Source organism: Paramisgurnus dabryanus, chromosome 3 (genome assembly GCF_030506205.2).
Source record: "Paramisgurnus dabryanus chromosome 3, PD_genome_1.1, whole genome shotgun sequence".
Taxonomy (NCBI): domain Eukaryota; kingdom Metazoa; phylum Chordata; class Actinopteri; order Cypriniformes; family Cobitidae; genus Paramisgurnus; species Paramisgurnus dabryanus.
The window spans coordinates 48,689,102-48,701,492 of NC_133339.1; the positions used below are offsets into that span (position 1 = coordinate 48,689,102).

At 37.3% G+C, this 12,391-nt stretch overlaps 1 protein-coding gene across 1 annotated transcript in view; it reads right to left on the reverse strand.

Annotated features, from left to right (window-relative positions):
* The window catches only part of uqcrc2a (ubiquinol-cytochrome c reductase core protein 2a), a 29,200-nt gene extending 17,300 nt beyond the window's left edge, over positions 1-11,900 (reverse strand). Inside the window, exons 1-12 of the mRNA XM_065269177.2 lie at positions 11,742-11,900; positions 10,653-10,754; positions 10,095-10,244; positions 6,463-6,527; positions 6,311-6,367; positions 4,296-4,420; positions 4,120-4,217; positions 3,951-4,008; positions 2,828-2,923; positions 2,352-2,551; positions 1,704-1,784; positions 499-575 (exon numbers count right to left, since the gene is read on the reverse strand). Coding sequence (XP_065125249.1) covers positions 499-575; positions 1,704-1,784; positions 2,352-2,551; positions 2,828-2,923; positions 3,951-4,008; positions 4,120-4,217; positions 4,296-4,420; positions 6,311-6,367; positions 6,463-6,527; positions 10,095-10,244; positions 10,653-10,754; positions 11,742-11,774 — 1,142 coding nt within the window. The 5' untranslated portion in view covers positions 11,775-11,900. The remainder of the gene's footprint in view (positions 1-498; positions 576-1,703; positions 1,785-2,351; positions 2,552-2,827; positions 2,924-3,950; positions 4,009-4,119; positions 4,218-4,295; positions 4,421-6,310; positions 6,368-6,462; positions 6,528-10,094; positions 10,245-10,652; positions 10,755-11,741) is intronic.
* Positions 11,901-12,391: the final 491 nt, after the last annotated feature.

Sequence of the window (12,391 nt, forward strand, 5' to 3'; positions counted from 1 at the left end):
CAGGCGCTTTAAAATATCCTGTGTGCCAGGAAGCGGGAACAACACACTAGCTGGCTTTAACCCTCTGCGCGCTAACAACCTCTCTAGAGCAAGGAAATGTCAGAGATAGCGCTGCTTGGTTATGGGAAAAATATGAATCCTGATTATTTACCACGATTACTTAATGACTGTAAAAACATGCACGTGCACGCACACACGCGTGCACACACACGCACATTTTATAATACATTGTATGTCCTTTATAGAATCAGCTATGTCTGGCTTTCTCTCAAGGTTTTTTACCCTTCTAGGATTTTTCCCCTCCTTACAAAAATCCCTGGGGAGTCAGAAGACATTGGCTTAATTGACAATTGCGCGATTAATATGTGTGATAGTGTAAGTGCGCCCCGAGGTTTTGTGGTCCAGGGTCACATACAGTGTAGTGTAGGTGCAGGCCTGCGGGGAAGTGGGGAGGGAAAACAATTGGCTCATGCACAACTGCACCAAGTACATGCTTACTTTGCTCTGGTGAGGTCATCTGCAGTAAGTCTTCCTTCAGCTATAGCTTTCACCTCTGTCATGGCTGCATTGATCACCTGCATAGAGATCAATACACGTCAGTCACTCATTTGTTAGCCTCAGCCTCAGACGTCACGCCCACAGAATGTTGGCTAAACGTCTGATGTGTATCATACACTTAACGAAAAATCCTGTGAGAATGTCTTCTGATTTGTTGAAATAAACTGGAATTCCAGGAAACGAGAGTGTCGCGATTATTCTCGGTCCCCTGGGAAAAAAAGCTCTGACGTTCATACGAGGAAGAGAATCAGTTGTGTTTACTTGGCTAATAATGAGCAGTTATCATGATCAGCTAAACTTTGCATTCTCCAAAAAATAAAATTTACTGGTATAGACTCTCTTAAAGACGTCCAATAGTTTTGCTTGAGGCAGTTAGTGGAGTCAAAAAGACGCAGCTGGCGTTTGGTTCTCCTGAATTGCTTGTAGGTGTTAAAAAGTGGAGAGATATGCTTCAAATAGATGTTTACCGAGAGCGTCTCGTTGGAGTGGCTGTTGATAAAGTGCACAGCGTTGTTCTATGGTGAGTAATGATGTTTATTTAGATGCTATTTGGTTGCAGCTGGTTTTTCAATGACTGACTTGTTGCCAACCGGTTCGTTATTGTGGGGACATTTCCACACTCCGAAACGTGACGCTAAGACGAAACAAACTGTGATTGGTTGTTTGACATGTCGGTCAAACGGCCTCGTGGGCGGACTTTGGCCAAAAAAAACATTGAAAAACACCAGACCATCAGTATAAAAGGTCTGGCTACGCGAGACTACTCATTTGTTTTCAGCCGGAATCAACATTTCCCTTATCTATTGAAGAATCATGTCATTCCAAACCTGTATCAATATTTGCATGAAACACACTCTGTCACAAGGATCTTTACCATGAGTAAGGCTAAGCGATTTGATAATTTTGCAAAGTAATTGATCTTGAAACCTTCCACAATCTACTTTTTATGCGAAATACAGAAATAAAAAATAGAAGCAAAAGAAACAAAGCTATAAAAACAAAGACCAAAATCATTTTACCTCACGCAGAGCGAAAATAAAAACATTTTTATTTTCTAATGCTAATTTATACCATTTGAACCGACATGAGTAAATAAGACTATATAAGCCTGATGCTGGTGTATGTCCTGGTCACATGACACTCACCTCTCTGGCAGAGTGTGCTTGTGAGATGGTATACAGTCCAAAGAGCCCTGAGTCAGAGTAAGTGGCATTAAAAGCTGTGGCCTGTAAAGAACATTAATTCAAACCATTAAAACCGTGATAAAATCTAATCCAGGGGTTTTCAAACTTTTTGCGTGTGTGGACCACTATTTGTAATTTAGAATTTTCGTGGACCACCTCATAATACTCATTATAAAATATGTCTACAAAGTCCTAAATTTATCTGCACCTTTAAATAGGCTTACTAGCACTAAAACTATAACTGGTCATCACATCAGTACAACAGGTTTGTTAAAAGAAAGTTTACTGCACAAAACGGCTGCCACATATTCATACACCGATCAACTTTGGAAGGCACTGAACTTGAATGTCACGACCGAGCGCCACTGGCCTATTTTAGTAATCACACAATAACTAGACAATTTCATAAAAAATTTATATCAATATTCTTATATCAATATTATTTATATACATATAAATATTCTTAAAATATACATATTTTTATTTTGCCTTTACACGGACCACCTGCCTTACCCTAAAGGACCACTAGTGGTCCGCGGACCACAGTTTGGGAATGGCCGATCTAATCAATATGTCTGTACCTCAAGAGTGACCACAGCTGACACTTACATCAAATGGCTGTGTGGTGGCCTTGGCGATGCCTTGGCTAAGTCTGCTGGTGATGTTGGATCCTCTCTTAACATGCGGCCCAGCTCCCAGAAGCCTCTGTAGCACACTGAAGGCGTTTGCCTCTGCAGAGCCTGTTACTGCTCCTTCACAAGTCACCAACGCATGCACAAGAGCTCCACCACTCTGCGCCCGCAGCTCACCTGCGCAAAAACCACATCACTTCAATATTTCAATGAATACTTAATAATATTTTTCCATGAAATATATCCAGCTCAAAATCCACCCCAAGTATATTTTTACAATCTTGCTGCATTTTGGTCATATTGACATTATCCATTCTGTGTAAAATCATTGTAATCCACAGCTTGTCATGGCTTTTCTTTAAAATAATTGAACAGTACAAAACAGTTTCATTTTCTGAAAATGTTTTATTCCACCCAAACCTAACATACATGTCATGGTGTTGGTGTACTCACCACCACGGTAAACAGCTTTAACTGCTGGTGCACCAGCTCCCTTATGGACACTTAAGTACTGCTCTCCAACCTGCTTTAGTGCATCATGACTGACCCCTTCACAAACAAACAGATTCACATACCAATGCATCACATCATCTCCATATAGGGCTATCACAATGATTAAATAATCTTCTCATTGTGATAGTTTGACCTCATCACGATGATTTCAGATCACCACAATGATTGCACATCTCTTTAAAAAACACAAGGGGGAGCTGCAGCGCCTGTATAAACGAGACAGAATCAGATGGCGCTCCTGAACTGACAGTGTAACGCTATATATTGCATTGCCATTCAATACAGTACAAAAAACAATTCTGCAAAACTTTGATAGGTAGTTTAAACTGTCAGGTAAAACAATTCCAAATTTAGGAAAGTGAAGGATGCTATTTGACAATTAAACATCAGCCAAATTTCATAATCGTGATAGCTGAATTTCCATAATCACACAACTCTACTTCATTTACTTAAGAGTTGTTGTTTTATTCAGAGGAACTTGAGGACAAATTTTCACCACACAATTACGGTAAGACAACAGATGCAAATGGAAATAAATTTAACAGTTCTGATTCCAATTCAGATTTTACCAATACTGACACTTTTAAATCAGAATAAAATGTAAAAAGAAGTTATTGACTTTATAATAGCATTAATAGAATACATTTTTTAAATGAAAATGTTACAGATTGCAGCTTTAAAAAAACATGCCTATCAAATTAGCCATGCTAAATGCCTATTAAAAACAGTATGCACATTGTCTAAGACATTTAGCTAAATAGCATGAAATATGACAGGTATTAATCTAATAAAAATTCAAAACCATTTAAGCTGTTACATGCATAACAAATTTTGCAATAATAACATTTAAACATATAAAATGTAATGACAAATGAGGGAGAAAAAAATAGTAAAGATCCTATAAGGTTGTAGTCGGACCATTATATTAAGTGATATTTGCACCGTATTTGCTCCACCCACATTGGAAATCTATGAAATTGAATGTCACAGCTCCTAACCCTTTTTTATCTAGAAGCACAAAATGTTATAGCGCATGATAAATGTATTAATGACACAGACTCACCTAATCCGACAAGAGCCATGCGTGCACAGGTGTAATGATTTGCGAAAAACTGCTGCAGCTACAATTTCAGAGGAGAGAGAGAGAATGTGTCTGTATGTTCCTCGATTTATGTCTCACATCATGTTACCCACAAAAACATTCAGTGAAGGTCTAGCTCTTATTCACTCACATGATCAACACCAATTTTGCCCACCATGTGGTCTGGGCAGTAGAGTGAGTTGGACAGAGCGTTCTTATATGCAGCTTCATGCAGCTTTTCAAGAACACCTATGTAAGAAAACATTTAATCAGCATCACACTGCTATCTAATTATTTGCTATCATTCAATTATGTAAGGCGTGTTACCTGTCTGTGGGCTCTGCTCTGCTACAGCCCTGTCTATCTTGATTCTAGGGGAGAGATCAGACAGCTCCCAAGGCCTAAAGTGAGGAGAACTGGTCACATTGACCAGGTTCTCTATGGCAGTGTCACTGCCCCAGAAACATACAGAAAAGGTGAGTGCATGACATAACCCCTTTCTAACTTATCAATATCAATTATGCTCACTATCAGCAGAAATTTAAAAATTTAAACAAATGCTTTATTCTGATTGGTGGAGAAATGTTCCACAGGTGTTGGTTATTTTTCTGTAAAACGCACACCTAGCCAGTCAAATGTCTTAAAATAACCACCAGAGCAATGTTTGTGGTAACCGTGGTATAAGCGGAATAATTTATTCCGCTTCGCGTCGTGCCACATTACCATCTTGGGTGTGCATTATTTTCGAATAATTTAATGGCCCATCATCAATTTTTCTGACTACATAATTACATTATTATGTAAGGTGCATTACATAATAACAGTGCATTAAAACCCTTTAATGCATGGCTAGCCGTGGATTATCCCGCTTATACCTTGGTTATTTGCCAAGTTAAAGCTGTAATTAATGTTTACAGTGTCATTTTTTAACAGACGCGTAAAAATGACGGTCATTTTCTTAAGTTAAGGCTCGCACTCCGTCCGCTTTAAATAAAGTAGTGCCATTGTATTGCTTTTATTTAAATGAATTATCACATTTATTTAAATTCATTATTAAAAGAGAGAGTCCCGAGAGAGAGAGAGAGAGAGAGAGAGAGAGACAGAGAGAGAGAGAGAGAGAGAGAGACAGAGAGAGAGAGACAGACACACTCACGTCTCGCTCGCTCACTCTCTCTGCAAGTCTAACTGTGTTACTATGGTTACCAATGTTTATAGTAGCGGATTAATTTCTAGCTGTAATCAAACTGACTGGAACTACCTGTGCATTAAACGGTTTTAATGCACACCTTCCAGCCAATCATAATCGAGTATTAAACATACCATGGTATAAATAGTCTTATGGTTTACTATAACAAGTTGGACGGCGCCAACTTGGACCTCTGGTTATAGTTTGAGTTCTGTATTAAGTTGTATATAGGTAGTTGGCTGGGGTTGCGTAAATATTTTTTAATAAGGGCACGCCAGCATGGGGCAGTTGCTTCAACCATTTCCTCTGGTTAAACGGATAGACTAATTATTTAACCCTAACTCGTATGTAATCGTGATTACTATACGTGGGCTATTAGGTGATAAGCCAGGACCTCTGGTCATCGTTCCTTCTTTAATCAAGTTATTGTTTAGTATATGATTCGCTATACCAAACTAGACGGTGCCAGTTTGGACCTCTAATCATCGTATGGGCTTTGCATTAAGTTGTGTACAGATGGTTACAGTGGCCGGTGTTACCAGACCTATGGTGTGGTTAAGTTTATGTTTCAGATTTCTCACAACAGCCGGTGTGGGCTGATACGACATCGGTAATCGAATGAATGAGTTTAATATAAACATAAGTAAATAGAATGATCAAACGTTTATCCAAATTCTATTACATCAATTTGATTCATCATTACATCAGACATGATTTATCTTTTGGAGTCAGATAAAGCTACCTAAATTGCGTAATGTTAAAACGTCATCTGCAAGATGGCAGTGAATTCTGGCAAAAAAAGGAAAGATTTACGAAAAGGAAGCTTAGAAAACACTTCAGAAAGAATGTGTTATGAACGAAGAATGACTGGCCCTAATCAAATTAGTTTTTTCTAAGAAAGGTAAATATATACACTGGTCATTGTAACGGCACAAATTGTGTGCACAAATGAAGAGTGCAGATTTGATTCGATTTGGATGATATGAGATGGAGAGTGAATTCACTGCTCCTGAAAATATTATTTTTAGCTCACAAAGGGAAGTAATTACACCGTTTGTTGTAACGGCACAAACACAGCACAAACAAATGGTATAATTTTGGTTATTCTTTAATTAAATGGGATGCCAACTTCACAGAGGTCTGTTGTGGTACTCACAAATCATCTCTTAGACAGTCCAGAGAATAAATCATGTGTTCTCTCGATGATGTTACACTGAAACACAAGGTAAACATGACAGTAAAAGACATGCTGGCATTTGTCTACCTGAAAGTGTTTAGTAGTCTATAAAATATATATATATAACTGACCTCAGACTGGCACCCACAGCCTCCAGACCTCGACAAAATTTTAAGGCAGATGCACCTTTAGTGGCCTGAAACAAACAGCACATATTTATTCATATATTTAGTGGTGGCTGGTGCTAAAACATTTTGGGGCATACAAACTTGAAATTAAACTTTTACAGTAGTAATGCAGGTCTGTAAATAGCCGTTTATCAGGTGATAAATATCATCACTTCTTAGCTAAAATGCTGAAAATCTTACTGTTGAAGTCAACTAAAGCATAAAATAAATGTACAATGAATCTGTAAATCTGAGTATAATGTGGGTTTATTTTCAATAATGAACCAAGGTACAGTAATCATTCACATACGCACGCATGCACACACACGCACACGCACACACAAACATAGAGTTTGCATTAGTCTTTTTCACTTTTAAAAATCCTGTCATACTCAAATCCCTCATTTCGGGGCGGTTTCCCGGACCAGGATTAGCTTAATCCAAGACTAGGCCTTACTTTAATTAGGAAATATAACTAGTTTTAACAAACATGCCCTACTAAAAACATTACCTGTGTGCATTTTGAGGTAAAACAAAGGGCACTGGTGTATTTTAGGGTATGTAAGTGCAAGTTGTTTTCAGTTTGGAGAGCTCTTAAAAGTGTTTAAATCTAGGACTAGTCTAATCCCTGTCCGGGAAACCGCCCCTTCATGTTTTAACGATAATAATTGTTTCCGTTCACCTGTTCATGTCTAATCATAAACTTACAAGTCGAGCATACAAGTTCAAATGTGTTTATTTATTTGTGAAGAGATCAGATAAACAGAGATGGCATAACTTTACATGTTTAACATCACATAAAGCAGATTAATGAATGATCTCGCAGTGACAGACAGCTGAGGTGATAAAACACGTGAACTTTGTGCTGAACAGGCAAATATGAACAAATCAAATCACAAAATACTGTTGCGATTAAAATAGCAACAAAGATGTAAAAATCTGAATTGAATTAAACTCATGACACTGTGTATCTGAAACCATCTTAAGTAATACATGCATAAAGGGAGATAAATGCAGACTTTTGTCATTAGATTTTGTGATTTTACCTCAGATAGACGACGTCTTACAGTTTACTTTTGTTCTGGGTTGATCTCGTGCTTTTACATTACACTTTAATATAATGTTAACGTAATCTGACACAAACACTCATGCACACACACACGCGCGTGCAATTTGCGTACACACAAAAGTTTTCAGATTTATAAAACCATGCATACTCTCTGTTCTCTGTCCGATTGAAACTTGTAATTTCCAAAAACCGCTACTTACTCATATGGCAAAAAATATATACATTTTAAAATATATTTCAAAATATACAAATAAACATATAACATGTATACATATAAAATGGCCAAAAGATAAATGTATTCTGGAATATGTTTACAAAAAATATTTTTCACCTATATATTTTTGTCAGCACGCCAAATACGCGTACTAATAACCTACCCAGTCTCATGTAGATGCGTATAAATAGCACGAAGTGTGAAAATCGTGCAATGCATACGGTAAATTCCAATTACACCAGTCCATCCCATTCACTTAAACGGCACATCTTTTTTGTTGTTTTATTTGTTGGTTTCTCAATTTTTTTCTGTTTTTTTTTTACCATTTTCACTTGGGTTTAGGGTTAGATTTTAGATTTGCTAAAGGAGGTTATTTAATATACAGGTTTCTGTTTTTGTCTATATTTAGACATGGTTGCTTGGAGTTTGGGTTAGAATTGGGGTTTGGATTAGGATGTCATTTTTATATAACAAAAAGTAGTTCTAACCCTAAAACCCAAGTGAAAATGGTAAAAAATACCAAAGATTTTAGAAACCAATCAATAAAACGACAAAAAAAGATGCGCCGTTTAAATGAATGGGAAGGACTGGCGTATCGTGCACACCAAATTGGAATTTGGCGTATGTATTGCACGATTTTCACACTTCGTGCTATTTATACGCAACTCCATGAGACTGGGTTGTAATAACCCTGTTCCAAATTATTTGTTAGTGTGAACTCGTGAAACACTGGGATTGTCAAAGTTCCTACTTGTTTCACCTATGGCCAGACATATGTCATTATGTTCATAATATTTTTAATGGAAACAAACTCAGAGGAAGAGGAAATGTTTTTGACCAGTGGATGGTGGACATCGTTCCGGGTCATGTTCGTCTTTAGAATGAGCGCATCTGAGGCAGCAAGGGCATCAAAACATTATACCATTGAACGTGACTTAATACATTAAGACTGCAATATTACATACCTTATAGAGAATAGGCTAAATATGTATAGGCAAGTATACGAGCCCTGCATATAAAAGTTTCGGGTTAAGTGTTTCCCATAGTAAAAAAATAAAGACAATGAGGTATTACGCGCTGCATTCATTAAGAAAGTGATATTAAAAAGACAAAATTTAGTACAAACCTTAAAAAGCATACTATTTACAGTTAAGTAAATGAGACCAGAATATAAAAAACAATGAGTTTAAATACTTTTAAGTGTTTTTCTCATATAAACCCGCATTGTAAGAACGTCCCTTTATATTAGGCTACACTTTAAATGTGCTAACGTATAGAACATCACATTATTTTTCATCATCTTACTGGTTATAAAGTCTATTGTAGGGATGTAGGCACTCAGGTTTGTTTCTGTCATTTGACCTAACTAAATTTAAGCTATTCATTTTTTTTTACAGTTTTGTCTATGATTAGATGAAAAAGACTAATAAACTTATCATCATTCCTCAAATAAATGAAACATTAGCGTGGAAAATTGTGTATGCATGCCCATATTTTTGCGTACATCACGTTGTACGCACGTTGAATACATCAGGCCCCTGATGACCAAATTTAACACATAACATCTAGATCAATATCTAAAAACAATTTAAATCAAATTTAGATCATAATTTATGTGAAATTTTCATAAAAATATATTTTACAGGCAAGCTAATGGTGTAGTTGAGAAATTTAATGGTAAACAGGTACAAAAGTACTTCATATCTCCCAAAACACAGCATTAATGTATAGATGGGAAGTAAACAAATAACATGAAATATTTTTTGTATCATTAAAAATGTATATATTTCTTGTAATTTTCTGGGGTCATTTTTACCCCCAAGGAACTCTAACATATACAGGAAAATCATGGCTTATGAGGGTTAAAGAGTAAGCGATTTGAAAACGCAGCAGATGCATGAAGTGTAAATGCACTATTTTTATCCCTATACTGTAGAGATTTCCATATTGATTCTTCTGAAATACTTAAACACTTTGGTACTACAATGATCTTCCTATTGGTCAGCCACATCTCTGGCAACATTCAAAAAACAATTAAAAACCCATCTCTTTCAAAAATACTTGGCATAGATATTTACCGCATTTCTATCTCTTCTCTCTTTTTAGTAAAAAAAAAAACACACTTTGTTATTCTCTCCAAAGTATTGTTTCGGAATAGTGAAAACTTGTATCTTTTTATAAGCCCCTTTTGTACTATTGCCTCCCCATGACATATCGCTTATATTGTTTCCAAATCTTTCTAAGTCGCTTTGGATAAAAATACTTAAATGTAAATGTAAACATATACAGTATATAAATATGCTCAGTACATACCAGATTGGCTGCTAATCGTAGCATGTGAGTTACACCCAGGTTTTCCACAGTCTCATAGCGACTGCCTGCTTTCACAAACACCCCGATTTTAGAGACTGGGGCATAGTTTTCCAGAGAAGCGACGAGAAGACCACTGGGTAGCTTGGACACCTAAACCACACAGCAGCCAAGAAACATGAAATGAATTAAAAGATAAACTGTGTGTGTGTGTGTGTGTGTGTGTGCCTGGTAATTATCACGTTGTGGGGACCAATTGTCCCCACAAAGATAGGAATACCAGTGTTTTTGTGACCTTGTGGGGACATTTTGATGTCCCCATGAGGAAACAAGCTTATAAATCAAACAGAATGATGTTTATTGAAAATATGAAGTAGCAGAATGGTTTCTGTGATGGTTGGGGTTAGGGAATGGGATAGGTAAGGGGAATAGAATATACAGTTTGTATGGTATAAAATGCATTACGTCTATGGAATTGTGTGTGTGTGTGTGTGTGTGTGTGTGTTGTGAGTTGTGATTAATTGTGTCTCATATGAAGACATAACAAACAGCAACATCTACCTGAACATCCTGGGCTGGGAAGGCTGCTGTAGTAGCTGGCTTTCGGGTAACCAGAGGTTCACTCAGTGACTGGCTCCTCCTAGCGGCAACATAACATCGTCTCTATGGAAAACACTGACTGTCAGTGAAGTGTGACGGGGATCATATTAGATGTTTGGGAATTGTCAAAATAACTTTACTATTCATCTTCAAAGTATAACTCATAAAACATGAGTTATACTTTACATGGTGTTGCTTGTTGAGGAAAGGTGTGCAGTTATTTTCTACTTTCTGTGCTGTTGTACATACTGCATGCTTTAGGTCATGCATGAATTTTTTCTTGCAGACACCATTGCACTTAATCTGATCTGGATTCTTATGTAGATAATAACATTATGTACATAATATATACATACATTATGGGTTTTCACATTGTTTTATGAAGATTAAACTCACAAAGAGGATTCTAAAATATTAAACATTTAATATTGTAGAGATAGAATAATGTATTTGCATGACACAATTTTCATATTTTTTTAAAGATCTGATTTATTTCCAAGCGTTTTAAACCTTTTAACTAATATTAGTCACATTTCTAAATTTTAAGCATTTGTAGTTAAACGGGGCAAAAAAGTTGTTGTTATTTACACTGATTTGTCAGCTATAAATGAAAATGGGGTAGATTTGCAAATAAATAAAACATAATCCTGGATCCTCATGTTCACGTTAACAGACACCTACGATATCACACCGTCACCTCTTCAAGAGGTCAGAAACTACAGTAGCCTATTACTGTGCCATGACCTTCAAAAGATAAACACTGGGACGTTCACATACTACAACTGGAAGAAAACCCAAGACACATTCTGTTTAAGAATAGTAAACTGAAGAATTCGTACAGACGACCAGGTTTTATTAGAGGTTACGAAGTTTACCGTGGGTGTATGACAAATACCGGCTCATTCAATGCAAATGACACTAACGTTAGCAACACTAGCCTGCAACACTTAAATGACAAATGCTGACTGTGTGAAAGATTGGGGTTTATTTTAAACACGCCATTTACACCCACTAAAGATGCCGGTACTAACTGAGAGAAAGAGGACTCACAGAGAGATGAGTTAAACCTCTAAATCCCTTCATGACTTTCTCTCTCCTTCAGCTGCTGGGAAAGCCGAACCGTCTATGCACTAAACTGACGTCCTACCCACAATCCAGCGCATTTCAGAGACACTCCAGCCCTGCGTTCCAGTTCGTTTTTTTATGAACTTCCCTCGCTAACTTCCCTCAGTCTCGTTCACTCGGATGTACGTCACTGCTTACGTTGTACAAGTGCCCACTACTGCTAGAACACTTGAAGTGGGTTCAAATGGATCGCCCTAAGCCCTTGATCACATGGAAAGTGGAGACCGCCCCCTCCATTTGCAAAGCGCGAATTGCTGAAGTGACGTCACAGTCGTGTTGCATTGTGGGATATGAAGCTGCATGAAGTGTACATATGAAGCAGACTCGCTCCCTCGGTCAAAATCGAGGGAGCGAGGGTCTGTCCATACAAACTTCCCTCGTCCACTTGACGAAGTGGAACGCACTTCAAAATGGCGACAGGGATTCCCCCGAGGGGAAGTGCTTAGGGAAGTTCGCGAGTGTGTGTCTACTGGAGTGGAACGCACCCCAAATATGGACACACCGGAACCTAGTGCTATTTAATATTTACGAGATGGCAGGACATAGTAATTGTTTATTTTTATTCACATTTAATT